The sequence below is a fragment of the Mauremys mutica genome, chromosome 2, assembly GCF_020497125.1.
Source record: "Mauremys mutica isolate MM-2020 ecotype Southern chromosome 2, ASM2049712v1, whole genome shotgun sequence".
Lineage (NCBI taxonomy): Eukaryota > Metazoa > Chordata > Testudines > Geoemydidae > Mauremys > Mauremys mutica.
Genome location: NC_059073.1, coordinates 126308560 through 126335716, shown reverse-complemented (window position 1 = coordinate 126335716; position 27157 = coordinate 126308560). Strand labels below are relative to the sequence as shown.

Sequence of the window (27157 nt, the reverse complement as noted above, 5' to 3'; positions counted from 1 at the left end):
TGATGGCAGCTATTTATGTATCTAGACACAGATAAACCCAAACTCCCCATACTAGCAATCTAGAAGCATGTTGTTTGAGCAAAGTCCTCTGAAAGTAATCTCTCTATTTTCACTACGCCTTATGTCTGATCTTGAGGCCAGAAAGGGTAGTGGCAAGAGGCCAACAGACAGTCAGAATGAGAGATATGACAGGGTTGCATCACATTTAGGCTTTGTTTACACTTAAAAGTTGTTTCACCAGTTAGGAGCTATTTCAGTTAGGGGGATGATATTTTTAATGGCATAAAAAGTGACATGCCACTACAGGTATTCTTTTTCCTCTATAGGAATAACTAGAGCACCTTTATACCAATATAACTGCATCCACAGTAGCAGGGCTACACCACTTTAATTCTACCAGTATAGTTATTTCCTTTTCCATACAACAACAGCTATACCACTATAAGCAGCTTTATACTGATATAACTGCATCCACACTAGGGAGGGTTATATAGTTTTGACTATACCGGTACTGTTAAAGCATTAAAACTTTCTAGTGCAGACAAGCCCTTCGCCAGGCACGGGACAAACCTTGAAGCCAGGCAAAACTCTGATGATTTGGGATTTTGCCATCAACCTGTAACTCAACTGAGCTGCTGCCCACATGAAAACAAACTGCAGGGGAAATACACAGGTCTGTAGCCAGAGCTCTACAGGATCCTGACATAAACCACAGGCCCAGGCGAAGCTCATGGGTCTGGCCGGGTTTCTGGGCCCCCGCCATTCAAACCTAAGCCACCCAGTGAAAAGGGGGAAGGACCCACGTGAATCGAGCCCAGCCAGCTCCAATGCTACCCAGAATCCTGAGCAAAGCACCCAGCCGGGAAGGGAAAGGAAGCAGAGGGGGACACGGGTTCCTGAGAAGGGAGCGGGGGGACTGACTAGGGGAAGGGGGAGCCCCCCCCCAGCATGAAAGGGGGAGGGAGAGGATCGCTCTGCCTCCCTCAATCTGACCCGCTCTCCTAGCAAGGGGGCGGGAGCATCCATCCTACCTGAACGAGCCCCCCTCGCAGCCCGTGGAGCCAGACACCCGCGGCGCAGGCCGGGCACTAGCCAGGCAGACACCGGCTCCGGAAGAGGAAAAGAGAGGGAGGAGCATCGCACCGCGCGGAAGCCCCGCCGCAACCAGCCGCGCCGGGTCACTGAGAGGGGCGGGCAACGGGCAGGGGAAGGGAGCGGCGAGCGCCGAGCCCCCCGGCGGCCCCGTGAGCCCCCCTGCCCCGGGAGAGCCCCAGCCTGGCCTGCGGCGGCGGGGGCGCCCTCGCTCCTCCCCTCGCGGCGCGGGTGTCCCACGCTGGCGCTCCGCGGAACGTCGCGGCTCCCGGCGTTCGGGTCCTAGAACGTCGCCGGGCCCGGGGGTTCGTGGCTCCGAACGCTCGTCCTAGCGCGGCCGCCATGAGCAGCGCGGGGCCGCCGGGCCGCCTGCGGAGTTACCCGGCGCTGCCCGTCTGCGTGGTGGAGGACCACCAAGATGTAAGTGCCCGGGGCCGGGGGGAAGAGCCTGGCTGGGACCCGCACGGCACCGGGACTTCCGCTGGGGCTGGAGCCGCTGAGGAGACCAGTCCAGCCCGCACCGCCCGTCCTTGGTTTCTGGGAGTCAGTTCCCACCGTGACCCTGATTCTGCAAGCAGATTATGTCAGTGCTGCACTAAGCCCCGCGCCGTGGGACCTGGGGTGCACCCGCTGGGTTTCCACTTAAGCATCTGCACCACGCTGTGAACCCGATTTTACGATTACTGGGCCCGGGCTCACAGCCATGTTAACGCATCCATACTGCCCCGCCACACAGACCTTCTTACTGGGGCTTGGGGCTGGTGCTGCATCCACCCTTCGAGATAACAGGGCTTGTAGTAATTCAGTCGCTTTTGCATGACCACGTTATGCTCCTTCGGTCAATGCCAGCCAGGAGTATTTGCAGGGATGATTGAACTGTCAGTGCCAGGCACTGTGGGGTGGCTTCTGAAACTACATAGACCTAAGTGCTCAGAGTAGTGGGCAAGTTACATTGGTGGGTGCTACATTTTCGTGTAGATGCTTACAGTTAGGTTGATGTAAGTTGCCTTACAAAGGCATAACTCTGTATTGTAGACCAGGCCTTTGGCTCATAAGGACCTGGGTCCTGATTGCTGATTGACCTGAATTAGACAAATTTCTTTGTGGACATGGGTGGGATCAAGCCTGAGGCTGAGCCCAGGTTTAGAATGCAGTGTAGATATATACCCTTAGGCATGTGTTTAACTTTACTACACTGAAATAGAAGTGTTACTACTACACTTCAAATTCTTATGCAGGAATGGGCCTTGGGAGATAAAGGGCTTGTATAAACATACAGCACTGGAGCTGCACTGATGCTGCTGTGCTCCTGGTGTGACTTAGTGAAAATGCTACCTACACTGACCAGAACTTCTCCCATCAGTGCAGGTACTCCACTTCCCCCAAGATGTGGTACCTATGCTGACACAAGAAGTCCTCCCATCAACATAGTTCTGCCTACACCACAAATTCGGTTGGCATAACTCACCCAGGGGTGTGGATTGTCCATGCTCCGGGTGACGTAGTTACACCATCATAAGTCTGTAGCATAGACCACGACAGAGCCCCTGCCCCTTATTTTAAATTATGTTCCTTACTTTGTGCCTAGTGCATCACACCCTTAGCTAATTAGTATAGGATGTGCTTTGTCCCATATTTCAGCAGCCATCATACAAATACTAATCCTCATGATACAGAATAAGATTTTTGCACCACAAATAAAATATTGTGTCTTTACAAACTGTGTTTTTCATGCAGTTATCAATTATTGCCTTGCCGCTTAGGTAATCACCCCAAATAACATGCCATTTTTCCACTTTGGCCATGGTTTAAGGAGTGACCACCCCCCACCAGGTGTTTATGATGCTCTGAGCTAATTGGCAGTGGCATGACAGGTTGCCAAATTGGGATTGGCTTCCCAAAATCTCCAAAATTTTCCTTATGCACCAGTGAACAGGTTTAGTGGCTGTTCTGTAATCCTTGTGATCTTTTTTTTTCTGATCTTTTTCTCCTCCACTGGTAGAAGCAGTGTAGAAAATGCACAATCTGACATATGGAAGCAAAGGGCTCTGCAAATCATAAGCCTTTCTGTAGCCAATCCTGACACTGATCTGCACTCACCCTGCTGTTGACTGCTGTGGGATTGCAGTATGCAGAGGACAGTGGCAGAGTCTGGTTTCTTATAATGTAATCCAAGATGTTCACTACTCTGACAAGTGTACTCTGGGCAGTTATCCCAGGGCTGAAAAAAATTTATTGTTTAACTGCAAATTGCTGGTTTAATTTCTGGAAAATACCTACATCACATTGATGCTGAGATGATTAATTGATGTTTGTACACTGCTTTGAAATTAAGTTCTATATAAAGTACAAAGTACTCACTACCATATTAATAAACACAGGGAAGCTTTAGCAGTTTTTCTGTTGCATAAGAATGGGGGATGTGAAATGTAGACAAACTCTTAAAAAAAAAAAAGTTATTCTAAAACGCTTGCTTCCTTAAAGGGGGTTTTGAATCCCTAGTCTATTCCCTGGTAAAAGTTTCTAAAATTGCTTGCTTATAAAGGGCAATTTAAAGTTACAATGTTGCCGTTGGCTCTGTTCAAATAGATCCTTACGCATGTGCAGAGATTTCAATGTGATGATGTGTGGGTATAAAGAGAATTGTGTAGAAAACTGAAAAATATTAAACCCTATCAACAAACCCGAAAAACATTTTGCAGAATAAATTATACTAAATAGCAGAAGTTACGCAGTATTTACAAATGACAAAAAGTATACAGCATACCTGTAGGTTGATGTAGGAAAAGTGTTTATTAAAATGTTAGGAGAGAAAATTAAAAATAAATCCTTACAGTATTTTTGAAAATGTTGGCATAACTCATTTAAGAACCAGATTTGTGTCTTAATCTCAGCAGGCAGAGTCCTCCTTGGAATTTGTGGAAATGAGTTATCATCATGTAACTTCTCTGAAAAGGCTTTTTTCTCCTTCATTTGGTTTTTAAAAATATCAATACTCTTATGCAGTGGAAAACGGAGACAAGTGTTATACAGCAGTTTCCTTTTATTACCTGGTAGAGTATTGCCAGATCAATCAGTGGCTAGACAGATTCTAACCAGAGTAGGAAAACCAGCCTCAAAAGAACCCATAAAGCTAGAGATTGACCAGAGGCCTACATTTCAGTAGTTGGTGAAAGTCCTTGCACCAGCTGGATATTTCTGTTGGCTATTGGAACACTTGTGCACTATGATTGGCTGCTGACAGTGCACCAGCTGCCCTTCAGAATGAGCAATTATTTAATGGGGCTGTGAGATGTTTTATCCACAGCAGCCATTGATATTTACAAAAGCAACCTCATACTAAACAGTTTACATTACCAAAATGCTATAAGGTTCCTACTAAAGTGTTTACTGAATTAGGTACCCTGCATAACTAAACCAGGAACAATTTATGATCCTGTTACTGTTTGAAACAATATAAAAACAACAACAACAACAAAAAAACCCTCCCTTGAAATTATTTTGAATGAGACCCAAGTACAGTTATCCATGTAAAGTTGAAACTTTGGTAGAAGCTCTGAAAAGAGAATTAGAGAGACAAGATAAGAAAGGTAATATCTTTTATTGTACCAACCTGAAGTTGGTCCAGTAAAAGATATTACCTCACTCACCTTGTCTCTTTAATTTCCAGGGACCAACATGGCTACAACAACACTGCAGACATGAAAAGAGAATAGAAATAGAAAACAGTTAAGTGTTCATGGAGTTCTGCCAACACCACCCAAAAGGCAATTGGTGTAAATTTTGAACATTAAATTAGTGTAATAAAGACTGTTTATATTTGCTGTGTATAAAACCTATGAGTGTGCAAAAACCTTAGAGCTATACACAATACATATTCCTTTCTAACATGTAGCCGCTCCAGGGTGGAGGGCATTAACACACAGCAATCTGATTAGTTGATAGTATGCACTGGGAGAGGAAATTGTGGTCCTGTGTGCCAGGCAAAGCTCCACTCTTCTGAAGATTGCCTTGGGTTGGTTATGAACCTCCCATTTATTTATTTTTCTTTCTGAGGAAGTCCAGTTGCATTAAGTGCAATCAAATCATTCATTTGAAAAACCAAATGTATGAGTCCTTCAACTTCCTGTCTCTAATTTGCGGAGATAGCTATGGCACCAGAGTAGTTTCATCCTAAGGCCTTAGGACTTGCAATTCAGTGTTTGGGATCTCCAACAGGATTCTGCCCTCCTTTTCTTTTCTTTTTTTTATGCTTAACAGAATGTCGGTTTAAACTTAAAGTCACAAATAAATACGTGCTAAAGTTGAACTGAAAGGCTAGCATCCAAGTTTAGTAAACTTAGAATTCTCTGCCTCGCCTGCAGCATAGGCTTTGTCTACACTGTAGCTTATTTCGGCATAACCTGTGTCGCTGAGGAGAGGTGACTAAATCATCCCCCTGAACAACATAAGCTACACTGACAGAAGCTGTGCTGGTGTAGATAGCACTATGTCGGTGGGACATAGCAACAGCTGCTTGTGAGGGCTGGAGTAATTAAGCCGATGGGAGAGAGCTCTCTGTCATCAACTTAAAGCTGCTACATTAGAGGGCTTACAGCAGCTCAGCTACATCAGTGCAGCTGCGCAGCTATAAACTTTTTAGTGTAGCTGTGCCCTAAAACTCAGTTCAGAGAACTGCAGTTTCTGACCCCTTTTACATGTCAAAAGTTAACAACCCTAATAATGTGAAGGCATGGAACTAAAAACTCAGGTCTTGGCAGGCAGTAAAGGAGGATCAAATTTCAAGCATTTTCTTTTAAAATCATGTATTTGTAGGGGGTTAATCTTATACATATATGTAGTGTTCAAGATTAGGGACTTAATCAGTTGTATTAGGTTTTTGAAAGTAGTTCAGTTCATGTTTAGCATATAAAACATGTGCCAACTGTATTGCCTGTGATGCACAGGATATGCAACCCACTTCATTAACTAGTCGGTGCAGTATCATGGAGAGCTGGGTGAGGACAGGAGATTGAGTGCTCTGTTCGGAGGAATTCTGACTAGAGAACTCAGCCAGGGGTTGGAGCAGCTTGTGAATAGGAATTTAACAGTCCAAGGGTAACAGGAGCTTAGAAACTCAGTTAGATTTAAACTGTAGCTGGTGCCTGTGTGTGTGTGATTTTTCAACTGGTTTTACCTTGTACTGGACAAAGTCTGAAACTGTTGAAGCCCAGTTACAAAATCTGATGCAGTGTCTTCTGGCATAGGGTGGGGAACATGGATCCTAGGGAAATTTTGGCAAAAAAAATACACACTGATATATTTTATGTAATTAAATTTTCACAGTTCTCAGAAATTATGGGAGGGTCAGACAATAATTATTTAATGAGAGTATACATTGAGATTCAAAAAGTTGAAGATCTATAAGCATTGAAACACAAATTGTCAGTATCACAGCTTTGCGTTTATGATGGGTAAGCAACTGGAGAGGCTGAAAACAGCCCAGTCATGTATGTGTCTATTTCATTGTCCACATTATTTTGCCATAAATATAACATAATATAATCAATGAGATATTGACAAAGTAAAATGACATCCAAGAAAGTACAAAAAATAGCTATGGATTATTAAATACAAAAAATTAAGTAGTCTAAACACAGTAAATGAATTTTTTGGTCTGTGCTGTACATACCGGGTGTAATTCACCCAAGAGCAGAGGGCCCATTAAAAGCTTTGCACACCTCTCAGCACCTGCCGTAGGAGAACCATTTCATGCAGAGGTTTCTGCCTTCCCTGGGAGCCATGGATGGTGCTGTTGGCAGTGAGGAGGGGTTCAGGCTACTAAATTCATAGTCCTTTTATGCAGATTCAGTTGCCTAAGGAGCACAGAAAGGCTCCCACCACTCTGCCAGTCGGTAGCCTCACATAAACTGAGAACAAGTTAGCCTTGCCCTGTCTCTTGTGGTCATGGGGGCTGAATGTCTGCAATCTCCCAGGCTGACTCTTGGTGTCAGCATAGGGCCTGTGAGTGTGTCCGACAGCCTGACTCATAGGCAGGCTTCACTGAATTTGAGTTTTATAATTTTGATGGATAATGTCAGTAGCTATTTTTTACCTTTTTTATTTTTATTGATTTTTTTTCACAGTTGTGGGAAATTATGGGCGAGGGTAAAACATTGGGATCCGACAATAATTATTTAATGACCGTTGAGATTGAAAAAGTTAAATCTGAATAATTGTTAAAACACAAATTGTCAACATCAAATGTCAAAATGTACAAAATAAATGACCTTAAATCAAACTCTAATAGGTTCTCCAGGAGCATTTTTCTTCCCTTGCCTATCTTGAAATTTCATTTGTTATGGATAGAAATATTTTTAATCAGTTTGTGTGTGTTCAGTGCAATCAATGTTTACCAATATTTACAGATCAAAATCTAATCCATCCATGTCTAAACATAGAGCAGGAGGAACTTTAGTGTATGGAAGCCAAGAAGTGGGGGAGGACAGCCAGGTGGGGACTGCGTGGGATGGATTTGAGTGAAAGAAATGGGAGTGAGATTAAAGCATTGGTGAAAAGCATTGCTGTAAACAAGGCTGCCCTGAAAGAATGAAAGGGAGGTAAAAAAAATTGTAAATATTCATGCAAGCTACTGTACACGTAGCCCTTGGGCTTGTCCATGGTACCAGCAAGGTTGTGCTGCACTGATGCATTGTCTTCTGCTTAAGGAATAATTATGAGGCCTGAGAAGACAATGTATTTTGCCAGTGTTTTTGCTATTAACAGCGTTTCATTTTTTTTAACCCACTTGTAACACTTAACACATTTTGTTCATATTGTTTTAGGTTCTGCCCTTTATCTATCGTGCCATTGGGTCAAAGCATCTCCCTGCCAGTAACATCAGCTTTGTTCATTTTGATTCCCATCCAGACCTTCTTATTCCTGTGAATATGCCAGCAGACACGGTCTTCGACAAAGAAGCTCTATTTAGGTAATGTCATATGTTCCTCATCAAGAATGGCATTACTGCACTATACATATGTTACAAAACCAAAATCCTAACTTTGTAGTATTGTAGTATTGTTATAGAAATTTTAAATAAATAATTTCTAAGATTTTTAGGTCTTGTGATCAAAGATTTTCCTGATAATGTTTTACTAGCAAAGTTTTTGTTTTGTAACATAAATCATATGCATACAAAATACTGATGCTTGCTGGAAATTACACATTTCTGTGTAATTCCAATATATAAGAGTCATCTTTTTTGTGTTGCTGACACACTTTACATATAGGGAAAGTTAATGTGATTTCATATTTCCTCTCCATTCATTTACAGTGAGCTAAGTATTGAGAACTGGATTATGCCTGTTGTTTATGCTGGTCATTTTTCTCAAGTGATATGGCTCCATCCAAGCTGGGCTCAGCAAATCAAAGAAGGAAAACATGATTTTTTAGTTGGTAAAGATACATCTACCACTACAATCAGGTAATGCCTGTGCTATTTTTTGCTAGTAAGATAAGTATAGATCTCATTTTTCCTCTGCCACTGTTTCCCATATACATTTTCTTGGATACTTAGATAAAACTGGTGATAAATCCATGTTTCTGAATGACAATTTAGTTGTGTATATATGACTCCTTTAGGGCCAGACATGAGAAAAGTTTCATGAATAGTTACACTGACAGATTGGGCCTCTCATTTCCTTTTTATGGATACCATTTTGTAGAGAATTATACTACACTTGTCACATTTCAGTCAGTCAAAGCTCAAATCAAGTGCTCTGCTCATAAAGGTTGAAATCATGGGAAGCAGTATTCTAGGAATTACATTTTTTTTAACTATACCGTTCTTGATATATAGTTTTTGTCAGTGATGTGAAGTGTGGTCATTTTAACTGTAAACTAGCGAAGTTTTTTGTTTGTTGGATAATTAAGCTTTTTTTTTTTTTAAACTCAGTAACATTTCCATTGTTTTCCCAGCCAGGTAAAAATACAATTATTATCTGGCTGCTTCTTTCATCACTTACCGTTTAGTTACACAGCACCAAATCCTGATCTTGCTAACAATGGTATAAATCAGGCATATCTCCATTTGAGTCAGTGGAGCTACACTGCATAAAATAGGTGTGAAAAGAGAATTGGGCCCACTGAGTGCAGCTGTCGTCTTAGTAATAATTTCATTACTATTTTTCACAACTTTTAAAATTATTTTTTTTTCACAGTATTGTTCATCAGAACCTTTCATTGCTTTAAAACTGAAATCTTTCCTTACTGGACTTCATTTGTCACACCACTTTGTTTTGTAATGTGTGGTTCTTGGCTCCTAAATGTTGGGTACCTGGTGTTCATTTTAACAACATAAAAATATTGTGTTTTGGTGAAACCGCACAAAAAAGTGCATGTACTGTGCAGCAAAAAAGAACATAACGTATGGAACAAGGTTAAAAAAAAAGATCCTTTAGCAATATGTTGTCCACAGGTAACCTGGATCTTGTTTTTAGTAGTCCACCAGGAAGATATGGTGGCCCCAGATGTTGTAGCCATCTGTAATTAACCATGTGTACTAATCTTGAAGTGTAGTGTTGGGTCCAGCTGGCTAAGAGTAGGAGTTTAGCAAAGCAGAAAGCTTCATAAGCCAATTATCTATGTTCTTACTCCTGTTCAAGGGAATATAAAGAGAAACTGACATGGAAGTTCAGTTTTTCATTTTCAGGTTCAGTTTGGACATGCTGGTCAGTTAGGGTAAAACTCCCAGTGGCTTCAGCAGCACAATCAGGCTCTTAATTCGCCCAGGAGTTTTAAGAGGAATTCAGCTCCTTAGCCAATAAATGTTGTTTGTTTGGACCACTAGTTATGGGCTACTGGACTGTACTAGCCTGCCTGTCAAATTTGATAACATCCCTTTATCCTCTGCCCCTTTTAAAACATGTTAAATCTTAGTTTATTTGAATGTGTGGTATGTTTGTATGAATTTAGTTCCATCCACAGCTTTCATCTCCAAACCAAGAGTATCACCAACAGCATTGGTGCAAGCTTCTCTGTGTATTGTGTGCTTGAAATGACCCTGGCCTGGACTACCTCCCTGGATGAAAGAGCAGTAGTTCAATCCTCATGTCCATTCAGACTTTGGCTTCTCCACTGAGACTTCCAATTAGTACCAACTATGACTGAGTTGCTCTCATTTGGACACCCGAGAACTGGATTACATTAATCATCACATTAATTTCACATAGTGTACCAAACAGCCTCCAAGTTTGCAGACACTACTGACTGTGGTTGGATTTGATTGGGTAGTTTAGGGGTGAAAGGATCCTATTAACAAGCCCCTGAGCCATCCAGTCTCTTTCTCCCCATTTTTTATAGACATATTTTTTATATCACATTCTTCAAGGTAAGGCCTCTGGCATGTTTTTAAGTTCTTTAATTGAGCATTGGTACAGTTATAGAGAATAGTATTTATGAATCCAAAAAACATCCCAAAGACAATAAGAGCTCTCCTCTCTCCTGAAGTGGTCTTGCACTTTTACTAGTCTGAGTATGCAGATTCAAATTGCATTGTCTTAACGTGTGATTAATATAAACTGGCTGGGGACTGATTGCCTCTTGAGATATTCCTCCTACTTTCAAACACTTTGAGGAAAAGCTAAATATCCTTTTTTTACAAAAGTGGTTGCCTGTGTTGCCTTCAGGATTTTCAGAGCATACTTTATGGTGGAGTTATTCAGCCATCAAGAAAACTAGCACATTTGTGGGGGAGTAGAACCTTCAGTGTTATTGAAAGTATGTGCTTGCATAACATAGGTTAGGGCTAGTTTATAACACAGATTAAGAGTTGTACTTTTGTTCCTTGCTGTGCCTTTGAGGATTAACTGAAGAGCATCCCCCTACCGATTGGTCAGTGGGGTTCTTCCTACTAGAGGGGAAAAGAGGTGGCTGTGATCACAGTGAACATGATTCATTTCTATGCAGTACCACTGTGTCAGTGGTACAGTCACTGAGCTGTTGTTTACAGCCATTGGAACTATTCACAGGTATTGATCCTGCTAGTCTAGGGAGTGTTTAAAGATGTGTGTGCTGCAGATGCCACACTTTAACTGCAGGAAAGAGTACTGATTTGTTTGCTGTGTAACACTTCAAATGGTCCGGTCAGGGTGGATTGATTTAGATAATCAATTTTAATCTTGTTTTTCATTTGTACTTTAGTTCTTTTCCTAAGAAAGTTCATTCTCACTGGTGGGTATAACCATAAAAACATGTTGCTTTGCAACTAAATATAGCTTTTACACTAAAGTGGTGGTGGTTATTGTTCAGATACTGTATCTGTACACATTTATTTAACTAATTATGTACCTCTACGTACATTTTATGGTGTTAGAAAACAGTGAACGATGCATTTCTTATTTACTAGATGATATGTTTACTCTTTTGTGTAAGATGGACATTGGAATTCAATTCAAAATGCACAATAAAAGCATTTAGAATTATTAGATAAATAAGAGTACCTTAAATGTGCTAGATTGTTTTTTCTTATATAATTTTATCAAGATGTTATTTTGCAGTTAAAGCTAGTGCCCAAAGTTTCAGTCATTACTGACCTTGGTTGGATTTGATTTGGCAGTCTCGGGGTATTTAGGTGCCTAAAAACGCCCTACCTGCTTAGGCGCTCTTGAAAACCTCACTAGGCACTTACATGTATTTTTAGGTGCTTGATTATCTCCGAAATTATGGCTCCATGTTCTCAAGTTTTTAAAGTTTAATAGATCGCATTGTCTCCCACCTGGTTTTTATTCATGGATTGGAAGTGGAAAGCTAGCTTCCCTGCTTCTTCAGTTCCCAATTGGTTTCTCATCTTTGATTGAACTAGTTCAAATGAATAAAATATTCTCTCTGCACCTGCTAGCTAAACAGAAACAAAGTAATTAGGCAAAATTGTGCATAATGAAAACTGGAAGTACTTACATTTGAAAAAGCGTCAATACCAGGATTGGCTCAACCATAAAGACTGAAAATAATATAGATACATACTTTATGCAGTAGATGATGTGACATATTTATAAAGCTTGAGCTGACCTCAAAAGATAAAGATCTTGTCCCCATCCTCGTCTCTCACGCCCACTCCCCACCCTGATTCAGTATAAAGCTAAAAAAAAAAGCAGCACCCTTTACTCATTAAAATTTGAGGAGGACTTACTGATGCAGCATTTTTTTTTAATTTAAATGATTTTACTAGATTATAGTTAGTTTAGGCCTTGTCAGAAGAGAACACATTTTCACATTTAACTTTAAATAGGATTATTTTCAAAAAGAAATTGTATGTTAAAATATTTTAAAAAAAAAAACAACAACTATTTTTCCCCACTCTACTTGTAACAGATAGCGAAATGGACTAGGAGTCAGGACACCTGGCATTTACTCCTGTCTCTGCACTGACCTCCTTGTGACCTTTGGCTTTCACTTTGCTGTGCTAACTTCCCCCCTCTGTAAAATGGGGAGGTGTATATTGATACATCTCTTCCGCGATAAAGCACTTTGAAATCTATGGATGAAATATGCTATAGAAAAGCTAAATGTTTTGTGTATTTATTCATAATATTTTGTGTATAGGTTATTTGAGCACTTCTCAGTGCATATCAAACATGACTTAAAATATGATCTAAAATAGACAACATAGCGTAATAAACTCCAGAATACCAAATGTAGAACATGCATTGCTTCACAGGTATATAATATGTCATCATATTGGCAGGATTAGGGAGATACTTTTCTTTAAATTATATTCTGATGGCAAAATTAATCTTTTAAGCGCATATAAGGATGAATCATTCTATTACCATTTGACATTTTTATGAGGCTTTAATAAATAATATGAAATATATTTTGGTACATTCCCTCAACAGCACTAAGACGTTACAAAAGAAAAAAAATCAGTTTTAAATTTAACATGTGAGGAGTCTTTAAAAATAATCTTATGTGTGTATATGTTACATTGCCTACAACCCATCACACACACTCACTTTACTTTCTCAGGGTTACTTAATGTTAGGTGGTAACACAAGGTTTTCTCATCTAGTTAAATCATACATTAAGTATGCCCAATTCTCTATTCCAGGGTTACAAGTACTGATCATTACTATCTAAGCGATGGTCTTTATGTCCCTGCTGATCAGCTAGAGAACCAGAAACCTTTACATCTGAATGTCATTCTTGTTAATCCTACCGAAGCATCCAGCAGTCAGGAGGAAAATGATGAAATATCTTCTGCAAAGAGACCAAAGTTAAATACAGATACAGCAAACACTGCTACTGCCTCTTCATCAAAGGCTGAAGTTCCCAGCAGTGACCTCTCAGATTCAAAGGCAGAAGAAAGAGAAGAGAAAACATTTGCACAAGACAAATTGGAGTCCTTGGCTTCATGCTCTGTTGGAAACCATGCATGCCAACTGATGGAGATTGTTGAAGTTGTTCTTCAAGTACTACAAAAGGGAGATGCATATGTTTTAGATATTGACTTAGATTTTTTTTCAGTTAAGAATCCATTCAAAGAAATGTACACCCAGGTGACTATAACATATACCATCCTGTTATCCTTCGGGCAAAAGTGAACCCTAGAGAGAATGTGACTATTAATAGTCTGTAGCCATACCACTTTGTGCAGGGATATTATCATATTGTTATAAAATACACCCAAACTAATCTTAGCTAAGATAATCAGCTGCTAATCTAATCAGACGTGGTAAATATTTGGATGGGGGTAACCGCGAGGAAAACCCATGTGCTGCGGGGATTGATGTGCTGATTCAGCAGGTAGAACTCTTCCTTTTGAATCGCTGCTGAACAAATGCCCCAGTTTGGTGTTACAGGCACAATTGTGTCTTTCACCTGAGATGTAAAACCCAGGCCAAAATTTTCAAATGTGGGTCCCCAAAGTTAGGCTTCCAAAGCTACATTGATGTTTTCTGAAATACAAGTGGTCTGATTTTCAATAGTGCTGAGCACTCAGCATCTCATTGCCTTTTTTTCCAGTAGAGGTAAGGAAGTGGTAATGTCAATGTACAAGGCACTGATAAGCCCTCATCAGGAATACTATATATAATTCTGGTCACCTGTGTTCAAGAAAGATTAATTCAAACTGAAACAGGTACAGAGAGAGGCTCCTAGGATAATGAGGAGAATGGAAGGCCTGACTTACATGGGGAGACGTAAAAGAGCTTGGCTTGTTTGATCTAGCAAAATGAAGGGTGAGAGGGGATCATGTTTGCTCTCTATAAATACAGGAGGAAGGTAAATACCAAAAGGGTGAAGAGCTATTTAAGCTAACAGGCAATGTTGGCACAAGAACAAATGGGTATAAACTGGCCATGAATTAATTCAGGCTGGAAATTAAACGGTTTCTAACCATCATAGGAATAAAGCTTTGGAGCAACCTTCCATAGTAGGGACAAGAAGCCTAATTAGTTTTCAAATGGATCTTAATAAATTTATTAATGGGATTATATGACAGGGTTGCCTGTGATTGTAGGGGATTGGACTCAATGACTCAGGTGCCCCCATCCAGTCCTATGTCTTAAATGGGATTTTTAGGTGCTCATAATTTGTGAAAATCAAGCCACTTATATTGAGGTGCCTAAAGATGGATTTAGGAGCCCAACTAGGCACCAAGTTTGAAAATTTTGGCCCAAGATGCTAACTGCTAATGGTAATTGAAGCTCCTGTATCCCTTTTCCCCATGAATAGAGTGCGTGCTGGTCCTAGTCCAACTTGGGCAATTTCTTTTACTGTTTACTGGAGAAATGCTTTCCCACCCCCTGTATAAAAATGTGTAACATCCTGTGCTCACACTCGCTGATGCCTTTCTATTTTAGCATTTGTGTGGAATCATTGTGACAAGCTGCAAAGGAAGCTGTTCAGCTTCAGAATGAAAAGAAAGAGAGGGAGGGTGGTGTTATAATAGTACATTCTAAGAGTAAAATCCCACTCCCAAAAAAGATTTAAAATACATTTTGAATACGGTTATAGTGTCCTAAATTAAAGCAAAATTGTAAGCTTTTCCTTCTATTGCTCTTTGCAATTTTAGCCCCCCTGAGTCCTACAAGGCGAGCAGATCCCTGTGCCCACACAAAGCCCATTCTGTGATCCGGTAACGATTGCGCTTGTGGGCAGCTTTTTCATTACTGTCTCTCTATTTTTAGGGTTGCTAACGCAGCCATAGAACTGTGTCCACACTTGGGATATGAGGTCTCAACTCTTCAGCAATTTTCTTTGATGGATTCAAAAAAAAAAAGTAACAGAGTCCTGTGGCACTTTAAAGACTAACAGATGTATTGGAGCATGTATTGGAGAACAGAGGCAAGGCGAGGCGAGGCGGGGGGTAGCTCAGTGGTTTGAGCATTAGCCTGCTAAACCCAGGGTTGTGAGTTCAATCCTTGAGGAGGCCACCTAGGGATCTGGGGCAAAAATTGGTCCTGCTAGTGAAGGCAGGGGGCTGAACTGAATGACCCAAGGTCCCTTCCAGTTCTAGGAGATTGGTATATCTCCAATTATTACCTTTTTAGCATAAGCTTTCGTGGGCATCACCCACAAAAGCTTATGCTTCAATACATCTGTTAGTCTTTAAGGTGCCACAGGACTCTTATGTTGCTTTTTACAGATCCAGACTAACATGGCTACCCCCTGATACTTTTTTTTTTTTAAAGTATGTGTGTGGCAAGGGGGTTAATCAGTTGGGAGTAAAACTTTATTAGCAATTTAGAGAGATTTTGTACCCATATAGTACCCCAAAAAAATCCTGTTTCTCGTAGGTTCTTTAGAAATCAGTCATACAATTTGTCAGTCACTGTGTGCTTGAAACCAAGAACCCAATTGTCCCGTGCATAGGAACATCTCCCACAGGTAACAGGAAACTCTTCAATTCTCAGATCACAGGCTTCACTAAATTGTCTTCTCCAGAGGAGAGATTTGCCAATCTAAAGCTGCAGATTCCCCAACAGCTGAGGAGGGATGCAGGCCATCCACACAAGGCCATCCCTTTAGAACCATGCTGTCCTGGCCACTATGCAGCTGCAGCCCCAAATCATAGCCCTTGTCATATGCAGCAATTCACTGGGGCCTCAATTCAGGAAAGCACATTTAATTTTAAGCACATGAGTAATCTTAACCCTGTTCACCAAAGCACTTAAAGGCTTGATTTTAAGGGCATAGCTAAGTACATTGAAGTCAAGTTTAACGTTTAGCATATGGTTATGTGCATGGAGAGTGGAGTGGCCTTCTCAGGCCACAGAGGCTTTTTGCCATGAGACATATAGAGTGCTTCAGCTGTGTTGCAGGGATAAGGCTATCTTGTTAAAATCAGTCATAAAAGTAGTTTTTCCCTTTGGAGGTACAGGAATCTGAATGCTTTGCTTCACTGTATTTCCATTTCAGTATGTTTCCTTTGAAGCCACTTAAACTATGTTTCCTTCTCCCTCCCCCCCTTAAAGGAGGAATACAAGATTTTGCAAGAGCTATACAGTTTTAAGAAGCCGGATAGAAATTCAACAGAGGTACAGTATTTCTTTTTAGGATGGGTGAGGAATGTGAAAATTATTTTTGTTTATACTGCAAAGACCCAGCGCTGTGACAAGAAGCAGAGAGACATGAGGGAAAGCTGTGAAAGATGCTTAATGAAAGGGTCGCCAGTTAAGCCATGTATCATGCTATTCTACAGGGCCTCAGGAAAGCTTTTCTAACAAACATTATTTATGCAGTTCTGTTAACTGCATGGAGATTTAGTGTGAATGTAAAATTTAATGTGTGTAAACAAAATGCTAATTAACAAAAGGGAAACAAAAACAAATTATGCATGGTTTTTTGTTTCCATTTGCTACTTTTTCTCCTTAGTTTATTTCTTCTTTGTAGTAGAGATGTGACAAATACCTGATCTGCGTTCAGTGTATTATTATCAATTTATGTATACCCAGAAGTGCCTATATCATGCCAGTGTAGCCTACTTTTCGGTGTGCATTATTTGTTCTCCATCTGTTCCTGATTCATAGTATATATCAGCCTGTTCCAGCTGCCAGCTAGGCGACTGTGTTTCAGCTCACCTTGAGACTCATGTTCTTAGCTCTCAGTGCAATCCCCAATGACAACAAAGATGTTGGCTGTTACACTAGGCACTGTTACACTAGGTGTATCTCACAGCCTAAAAACAGACTCGGAGTAGATACAAAATATATAGTTGTGCTAACGATATTATAAATATCAATGTGTAAACTTATTCCTAAATAACTCCCCATGTTTTTCCATCAGTCAGCAAATTTCTTGTAGGCATCAAGTGGTGAGTAGAGGCTTTCTGATCCAGGGTGGGTAGTCTAGCCATAGGAGGGAGTAAGAAAGGTGTTATGGAGATGTTTGTGTGAGAAGCTGAGAACTGCAAGGGACAAGGCTAGCATCTTTGGCAGAATGGAATGGATGGGGAGAGGTGCAGTGCTGAACAGGGCATGGGCAGCATCACGCAAAGCTTTAAAATTAGTAATAAGATGTTTAACTTACATGTGATGGAGGTGGGGAAGCCAGCGGAGACGTATGTGCCCAGATCTGGGCTCTTCGCAGATGAAATAAGCATTTGAATCTCTTGGATAGTCACCCTTCTTGATTGTGTCAGTGTCTGATAGTCAGATGCACTTAGATGTACATTTTTAACATACTATATTGCAAATAGGGCTGTCAAGCAATTAAAAAAATTAAGCGTGCAATTAATCGCAATGTTAAACAATAATAGAGTACCGTTTATTTAAATTTTTTGGATATTTCTACATTTTCAAATATATTGATTTCAGTTACAACACAGAATACAAAGTGTGCAGTGCTCACTTTATATTTATTTTTTATTTCAAATATTTACACTGTAAAAAAACAAAAAATATTTTTCAATTCACCTAATACAAGTAATGTAATGCAATCTCTTTATCATGAAAGTTGAACTTAAAAATGTAGAATTTTGTACAAAAAAACCCTGCATTCAAAAATAAAACAATGTAAAACTTTAGAGTCTACAAGTCCAATCAGTCCTACTTCTTGTTCAGCCAGTCGCTCAGACAAACAAGTTTGTTTACATTTGCAGAAGTTAATGCTGCATGCTTCTTGTTTACAATGTCACTGGAAAGTGAGAACAGGCATTTGCACAGCACTGTTGTAGCTGTCATTGCAAGCTATTTACATGCCAGATGCGCTAAAGATTCATATGTCCCTTCATGCTTCAACCACCATTACAGAGGACATGCGTCCATGCTGATGACAGGTTCTGCTTGATAATGATCCAAAGTAGTGCAGACTGACGCATGTTCATTTTCATCATCTGAGTCAGCCAGCAGAAGTTGATTTTCTTTTTTGGTGGTTTGGGTTCTGTAGTTTCCTCATGAGTGTTGCTCTTTTAAGACTTCTGAAAGCATGCTCCACACCTCATTCCTCTGAGATTTAGTAAAGCACTTCAGATTCTTAAACCTTAGGTCAAGTGCTATAGCTATCTTTAGAAATTTTACAGTGGTGTCAGATTTGCAGTGAATGTGTTCTTAAAACAAACAACATGTGCTGGGTCACCATCCAAGACTGCTATAACATGAAATATATAGCAGGAGACATACAATTCTCTCCCCACGGAGTTCAGTCACAAATTTAATTAACGTGTTTTTTTTTTTAACAAATATCATCAGCATGGAAGCATGTCCTCTGGAACAATGGCCGAAGCATGAAGAGGCATATGAATCTTAAGCGCATCTGGCACATAAATATCTTGCGACACCAGCTACAACAGTGCCATGCGAATGCCTGTTCTCACTTTCAGGTGGTATTGTAAATAAGGAGCGGGCAGCATTATCTCCCATAAATGTAAACAAATGTGTTTGTCTTCGCGATTGGCTGAACAAGAAGTAGGACTGAGTGGACTTGTAGGCTCTAAAGTTTTACATGGTTTTGTTTTTGAGTGCATTTATGTAACAAAAAAAACCTACATTTGTAAGTTGCACTTTTATGATCAAGAGATTGCACTACAGTACTTGTATGAGGTTAATTGAAAAATACTGTTTCTTTTGTTTATCATTTTTACAGTGCAAATATTTGTAATAAAAATAATATAAAGTGAGCACTGTACACTTTGTATTCTATGTTGTAATTGAAATTGATATGTTTGAAAATGTAGAAAACATCAAAAATATTTAATACATTTTAATTGCTATTCTATTGTTTAACAGTGCGATTAATCACAATTAATTTTTTTAATCGCAATTAATTTTTTTGAGTTAATCACATGAGTTAACTGCGATTAATCGACAACCCTAATTGTAAAACATTCATATTTTTCAAAGAAGTGTAGGGGATTTAGGCATTCATCTTCCATTAATCTCAATCCCCCATGCTACTTTCAAAATATCTGCCTACATTTTTATAACCCTGCGCTCCGTAGTGACTTCAATGGTACCTCTCCGAATCAGATCCCATATTACCATTTAAGCATATGTAATAAAGTTGCTGACATTCTTCAAGGTATACAGCAGCTGGTATGTGATATCAGAACACTTCCCAACCAGAAGGAATTACCATATCCCTATTTTTTATGTCTGTCAAATATCCTTCTTAGTGATATTCCTGTCTACGTTTAATGTGCTGATCATCTTTCATACTCATGCTGTGAAACTCGTATCATTTGATGTTGTTATTCAGACCCTGATCCTGCAAATACTTGCATGTTTACTCATGCCAGTAGTCTCATGAACTCCAATGGGATTTCTCCCATGAGTAAAGTAAAACAGGCATTTAACTTAGAATTCATCCCTCCTTTTTTCATGCAATCCAGGAAGAAAGCGGTTGAAAAATCTCCAACATACATAGCTCCTTTTGAAATATTGATAAATCCAAAAGTATTTTTAAGTTTTGTTTTTAAAACCTATACATATCCTGAAGTTCTTGATTTTTTTTTAATTGAGGCAAAACTGCTTATCTCTCGCTAAGTATTCATGTTGCATTCATCACCATGGCATTTGAGAGCTTTACAAACAAATCCAGCAGTTAATCTAACATACTTTTAGTTCTTCCCAGTCTTTTCCCTCAAAATGTAGATACAGAACATTTTGTTGTTAGTGAGCAGAGATGGGTTTTACTCTGCATTGCTCTGAAGGTGGCAATCTCTGGTCATTCATTCTGATCTTTTGGAAGATGTTCCACAAACCAGCTGCCCAGAAATCCCTGTTCCATTACTCTCATCAGACTAATTACTTCAGGATTTGATCCATAGAGTGAACTGTGTCCTTCATCTAAGGAAATAAGGTCTTATGCTTGTATTGTTCCTAACACATCTACGTATGTGTTCATTCAAAGGAGGGGTTGCTGGACTGTGTTGAAAATCGTGTCCATCAGCTAGAAGATCTGGAAGCCGCTTTTGCAGATTTATGTGACAATGATGATGAAGAGACTCTAAAAAGATTTGCTTCATATCCTAGGTAAGGGATTTCAATGGTTAAAAGAAAATTCTCCTCCCTTTGGTCAACTAGTAGCTTGTGTATCAGAATCAGCATGTAAGAAATTATTATATTTTTAACAGTAAAGTGTTTTTCATTACATTTGTTGTTTTTGAGCCTCCAGCTCGTACTGGCCAGCTTCCTACAAACTTACATCACTTGTGATGGTAGCAATTTGGAAATCCAATGTATAGGTTGTTCTTATTCTTGCCTCCCTTTGCACTGGTTGCTTGTCTGCTAACTGCCTTCTCTTTGTATCTTTGCTTGTAACTCCTGACTCCTGGTCAGTACTTCTGATTTTCTCCAGAAACCCACTGAACAGTATTCTTCCTCCCACTCTGTCAAGGAGCTAGCTAACTTCTCCAAACACAGTCAGTCAATACCATCTGGTTAGACCTCTCTTCTACCTCCTCCCTTCATGTGCAGGATTTCTCTTGGACCAATAAGTGTCATTCCTAGTCAGATCCAGAGCAGGGACACAAAAAACCTCCAGACCCTTGTGACTGGTCTTTTATCCTCCCATGCTGTCAGCATCACAAACATTGTTGCATTTCTAAAAGAGACGCCCACCATTAGCAGAAGACTGAAAATGCTAATTGTAATCCAATAGCTCCTGGCATGTTTTTGAACATTCAAGCTGCTGGACTGAGCTCGAGGGATATGATGATAATTTAACTTGTCTAAAATATACAACCTGGAAAATCCTTAGCTGCTCCTTTGAGTGATGGTCCCTATTTTATTCCATGGAGGGTTTAGGCATGCGTCTGGAGCCGGAGAATTTGAAAGTAGTAGTGTCTGTTGGTCCACACATGCTCTCTTGCTTCCCCTTATGGTTTCGTTCGAGGCAATAAAGGGTGGGGATGACTGACCACATCTCCAGTTCCTTCTCACCGCCACATGGTCCACGTCAGAGCTGCTAGTGTCCTCTCATCTCTGACGCCCTTTTAAAAGAAGAAAAGTTTTAGAAATTATGTATAGTTAGTTTTTCTTCTACTGTTTTCACTGTTTTTTTTAATGTAGTTTAGTTTTTAGTAGGATTTGGACTTTAGGAGAATCAGTTTACCAGTCTCCCACACACCCACACATAGGTACTGGAGTATGCGAAAGATACCAGGATTCAAGATCTGCGCCTCCTGCCTGTGTTAGTTCTCAGTCAGTGAGGAGAACCAACACTGTCTCTACCGATTTGGAGAAGCACCCATTTCATCCAGGTGCAGTGTCTGCTAGTCCTTCCCAATCCGTACCTGAGCAGGCCGGGTTTTCTGCCTCAAGAAGCACCTCATGGAAGTGGCCTGAGGCCTCAGTTGGATCCAGGCCAGGGAACTCCTCCTCTACGTTGGCCTGAGAAAGCCAGGAATGCGCCTCTGGTTACAGAGATCAAATCTGATTCCGGTGGTACCACCACTAGAGACCCCGTGCCAGGGCCTAGTCATGGGGCAAGGAAGTATGCACATAAGCATGGCAGTAAGTCTTACTCCAAACCAAAGGATAATGCACCTTACTTGAGTTCCAGCCACAGAGAGGTGGCACATTCTAAGGCGCACAAGAATGACAAGACATAACGCAGACCAGTGGGTCCGCCGGTATCAAGCACCGAGCCCTGCTCACCTTCAATGTCAGCGTCCCTTAAGACGAGGGATCTGTTGGTTCCAGGACAGTCCTCCGCTACGGCGCTGGCTCCTGTTACCAAATGGGTATTGTTAACACTGGGGTACTCGGAGTAAGCACCAGGGCCACGTGAGCGGTTCACCCTAGGGAAACCAGAATCTCCAGGCCTTCCTCTGCCACCCACACCGAGGGAGGTCTGATCTCCTCTCCGAGACTTGCCATAGTCAGGTCACGCTTTCCGCCCTCCTTCCCCTCTGCTGTGGGTCTGTTAGATTTGTGGTGGAGAAGGAACTGGAGACCCAGTCAGTCTGCTTCACTCATTATCACCTCAGATGAAACCATGAGGCGAAGCAAGGACACATGCGTGAACTGACAGACACTACTACTTTCAAATTCTCTGGCTCCGGACACATGCTGCGCATACATACACTTTCAGTGGAATATAGATAGGGACCACATATCTCAAAGAACCTCCGGTTACAGGTAAATAACCTTCTCTTTTGTGGAGTTGAAATCCAAGGTAAGAGAAAATGTTCAGTTTGGTTTGTTGTAGTGATAACTTATTTTCGTAGATTATTAAGGCAAGAAAGGACCATTATAATCATCTAGTCCAGGGGTCGGCAACCTTTCAGAAGTGGTGTGCCGAATCTTCATTTATTCACTCTAATTTAAGGTTTCACGTGCCAGTAATACATTTTAACGTTTTTAGAAGGTCTCTTTCTATAAGTCTATAATATATAACTAAACTATTGTTGTATGTAAAGTAAACAAGGTTTTTAAAATGTTTAAGAAGCTTCATTTAAAATTAAATTAAAATGCAGAGCCCCCTGGACTGGTGGCCAGGACCTGGGCAGTGTGAGTGCCACTGAAAATCAGATCACATGCCGCCTTCGGCACCCGTGCCATAGATTGCCTACCCCTGATCTAGTCTGATCTGCATAATGCAGGCTGTAGAACTTCACCTAGGATTTCCTGCAGCAAGCCCCTGTGAATCAACTTCCCTAGGGGATCCTGTCTCTCTATGCTGCTCCACTGGTCCCTCTTCACCACTTCCAGAATGACACTTAAAGGAGCTGTGATGACTAAGGCTAATCAAAAAGTGTCTGTTTTCTGTGGATTTTTGGGAGAGGGGGTGGGAGGGGTGGAGGAGGGTCAAAACGGAATATCTATTTTTTTTTCAGTTTAGTAATGCTGCCACAGTGCCTCCTGGGAGCTGTAGTTCAGCTGTCTCATGCCCGCATTCTCCTTTACAAACTGGGTTCCACAGCCAGACTACCATCTCCCATTATGTACTGTGGTGGTTCAGCAAGAGGTGAGTCAGTGGTGCATCATGGGAGATGTAGGCCACCCGATAAGCCTAGTCCATAGAAGAGAATAGGAGCATGAGACCCCTGAGCAACAACTCCCATGAAACACTGTGTCAACTTCTACTCAAAATATTCTCTTAAACCAAAGTTTTGACAAAAGCCAGATTTTTCCATGGGGAAACTCCCAACCCCATTATCCCACCAGCTGTAGTGATGCTGTTAGGAATGTTCTCCTTTGGCTTCTGAGTAACAACTGCAGATGAGACTCATATGGAGTTAATACAACCTTGAAAAAGTAACTTCCTCATGCATATTTAGAAGAGCTACAAGGAAGTGGTGCCAGAAAGAATGGCCTCCCCTCCAAATCCCATGTAGTCTAAATGCAGGGGCAGTATGAGGTGAGAAAACAGCAGTGTCATGGAGCTGGCACTTTTCCTCTTTCACAGAAGCTTGGGAAGTTCCGGAGACCCTGTGCTTTGTTCCTGGGGCACGAGGCCCACCATAGTATTATTTCCTTACTGTTTTTGGCTGTGTTAAGTACATGTGCTTCTAGCTGTTAATATAACTCACATATTTTCTTTTTACCCCAGAATGAAACAACTGGTTCAACTTGTGCATAGTTTGAAAAACCGGATGGAAACCCCGGACTATGAAATGGTAAGTCAATGGTAGTAGGAACTGGAAGCAGACAGCTTACAAAATCATATATTCAAAAGGGCAAGAGAAGACTGGGGAACTTTTTGGCTTTGCCTTTTGAAATCTTAAAAATGTTTGCGGGAAGGAGGGTTTAAAATCTTTGTAATTCAGCCAGTATTTTTAAAAATGGCTGCCTGAAGTTAGGCCTTCACATCTGTATTAAAGCACCTGAAAAATGGCCTCATTGTCAGGAGTGCAGAGTGCTGAGCTGCTGCTGTCACAATCAGACCACTCAAGTGGGTCTAGAGATAAGGACTTCAGAACCTAAATTGAAGCAGTCTCTCCCACCCCAGTCCCCTTTTTAAGATCTTGGTCTTCACCTCTGATAGGCTTTCTGAATGCTCTAGTGGAAAAAGGGAGGTACATTATAACAAGCAGTGAAACTAGTTAACAGCGTCTAAAAGTGTAAATACAATAATGTTTGTGCTTTTAAATACATTTCTGTAGTTCCATTAGTTACTTTAAAGAAGTACAGTAGCTACTAAACCCTTAAAGACAATGTAAGCACTGTGCTGTATAAATCAGCTTTGTGAATAGTAACATTTCTTGTTAATTTTAATCATCAGCTTTATGCAATAGTGAAATCTTTGTTTAATTTATCTTTAGGTCCATCAGGCTGGTCTTACCTGTGATTATTCTGAACTTCCACATCATGTTAGCACTGAGCAGGAGATAGAGGGCCTCATACAATCTGTAAAGCATATACTGAAAAAAATACCAAAGCCTACGCTTGTGACAATCGCTCGGTAAGTATTTGTTTTTATCTTAAACCCAAAGGTGAATTTAAAATCTGTTTGCTGTAGTAGATGTTCTTTAAAAAGTCAGTGTTCGCTGCACTACAGGATTTTCACTGTACTGTGGAGTTGCCTGTATGGGGCGATCTGTCCCATTTAAGGCCACTGAGTGCTGGGGCCATTCTGTCCTGTACTGGGGTCTTTAAGGATAGAGGTTCTGGGGGAGGATCGATAGATCCAATGGGCTGAGAATGGGGGCCACCTGATGGTAATGTTCAGCAAGTGAAGGACTGTGCTGTGCTCAGTTGGGGGAGCCTAGAGTTGAGAGATGTAGAGGAAGGTTCCCTGAACCAGAACCCTAAGCCTGAAGATGGTAAACTGAGAGAGACAAGGAGAATTACAGCTGTGGAGACCCTGAACCAAGGGGAAGATGTTTCTAAGACCAGGGCAAGGAGGGGACCTAGAGAAAAGACTCTCCAGAGAGGCCAGGGAGCTAGAGAGGGACTAGCAGAGCTCTCGGTGTTTTAAAGCACTTTGAAATCCCTGGATATAAGGGGCTATATAGGTGCAAAGCATTAGAAAACTATTTCTCATTATGGGCATTTGATTTTCTTTTTGTAAATCATTGTTACAGATCAAGTTTGGATGACTATTGTCCTGCAGAGCAAGTAGACCTCATTCAGGAAAAGGTTCTGAATGTACTACGCTCAGCGTTCGGCACTCTGGATATTAATTTGGAGTACTTAGCAGATGCATCTGTGTGAACAAACTCCCCCTATTCTCTTAACTCAGGGGAATTATATAGTTGATGTCAACCTCACAGGAATATTTAGAGTGTGCTGAAATGTCTTGTGCTGAAAGCAGTTCCCCATCTTCCCACCACCACCAGCCCCCCCATACAGAACAACTTCCATATAAGCAGAGATTCACTATATCTGAGTACATTATAAGGAGAGTCCATTGTATTGATGTATATCACTTTTTAATTTGTATTTGGGCTATGTAATTCACCAAAACCATTTTTTTAATATACTTGTAAGTTTCTTATTAGATAAAACTAGCAAAAGTGTGGCTAAAAAAGCTATTGTTCTGTTTCAGCAGGTGGCACTAGAAACCAAGCTATCCAATAATTTGAATGGTAATTTCTAATTGCACTCTATCTTGGTTGCACTGGTTTCATATCTGAAATATTATCCATTTTAATTGTGGTCTTTGATCAGACTTAGATTGTTGGCTCCAGATTAAATACACCGTGTTTTAACTATAGTACTTTTAAAGGCTAGTATTGTGAAGAGAAACTATTTATTTTTAGACCATGAAGACACTATGTGACAGAATTAGACACACTCACTTAAAATATCTGTAAAACAAATCTAGCTTTTTGTAAGTAGATTGATTTCTTGAATGTTACAAATCATTCATGGTACCATTAAGACTTTGGTTTCACACGGTGACCTTTGCTCATTCCCAATACTGGTAGTACTACAGATGAGCCCTCAGTGATCCTTCTCCCATTCCATTGGTGCAGCTTATCTGCTACTACTTGATCCATGGAGTGCAATTGATATTCATATCATTTTACATTATTATAGTCCCTTTATTTTCACAAGGCACCTATGCAACATCATAGAAATGCAGCTATCTCCAAGGAAGAGGGTAACAGCTCATCAGTGCACTGAGGGGGAAGAGAAAACTTTGGCCAAGGACTGGCCAACACTGCTGCAAAAGATCATGAAGTCTTGCTGTGTCCACAAAAAGCTTGAGTTTTTTTTAAGATCTCAGCTGAAAGACATACATACAATAGTCGCATGACATGTGTTGTACGTACTACTTTGTCCTCTAAAGCACGTGTCCTTGGTAGCTGTTGAATTATGCCAGGATTTGAACTAGTGATGTCAGAGGGTGATAGTTGGGCCTCATTGAAGTCAATGGCAAAATTCATATTGACTTCTATGGAGCCAAGATTTTACCCAGAGATTCTAGATATTCCAGTCTTCATGCTTAGAACATAAATCGATCTTGTCTGGCCATACATGCATTCACTTGCATTCCTAGCCAGAGAAAGTATATCACTGTCATAGACATTTAGAATTTAAGGGTTAGGAGTTGAGAGCAAATGGTCATCTCCAGAATAAAAAGGAAACCAGCAGTCAATTGGGATTGCCCTGGGAGAGGGCAAAGGGAGAGAGGGTGAAGACATTGACTGGAATATATTAAGTTTGTTTTGAATAAATATTTTTGTGGTATTCTT

General features: G+C 40.6%; 2 protein-coding genes across 3 annotated transcripts in view; one reads left to right on the top strand and one right to left on the bottom strand.

Annotated features, from left to right (window-relative positions):
• Positions 1-1155, bottom strand: part of DROSHA (drosha ribonuclease III) — a 118395-nt gene extending 117240 nt beyond the window's left edge. Inside the window, exon 1 of the mRNA XM_045003835.1 lies at positions 1032-1155. The gene's annotated coding sequence lies outside the window, so the exon portion shown is untranslated. The remainder of the gene's footprint in view (positions 1-1031) is intronic.
• A 109-nt stretch (positions 1156-1264) lies between these two features.
• Positions 1265-27157, top strand: C2H5orf22 (chromosome 2 C5orf22 homolog). 2 transcript variants are annotated; one of them, XM_045003837.1, is made up of 9 exons: positions 1265-1512; positions 7917-8062; positions 8408-8557; positions 13181-13628; positions 16548-16610; positions 20422-20543; positions 24067-24133; positions 24779-24918; positions 25541-27157. In XM_045003837.1, exons 1-9 carry the CDS (start codon positions 1435-1437, stop codon positions 25668-25670), a joined length of 1344 nt encoding a protein of 447 aa, XP_044859772.1. In that variant the 5' UTR covers positions 1265-1434; the 3' UTR covers positions 25671-27157. The 2 variants fall into 2 exon arrangements, with proteins under 2 accessions (XP_044859772.1, XP_044859773.1); XM_045003838.1 differs by having other exon boundaries at positions 1299-1512; positions 8002-8062.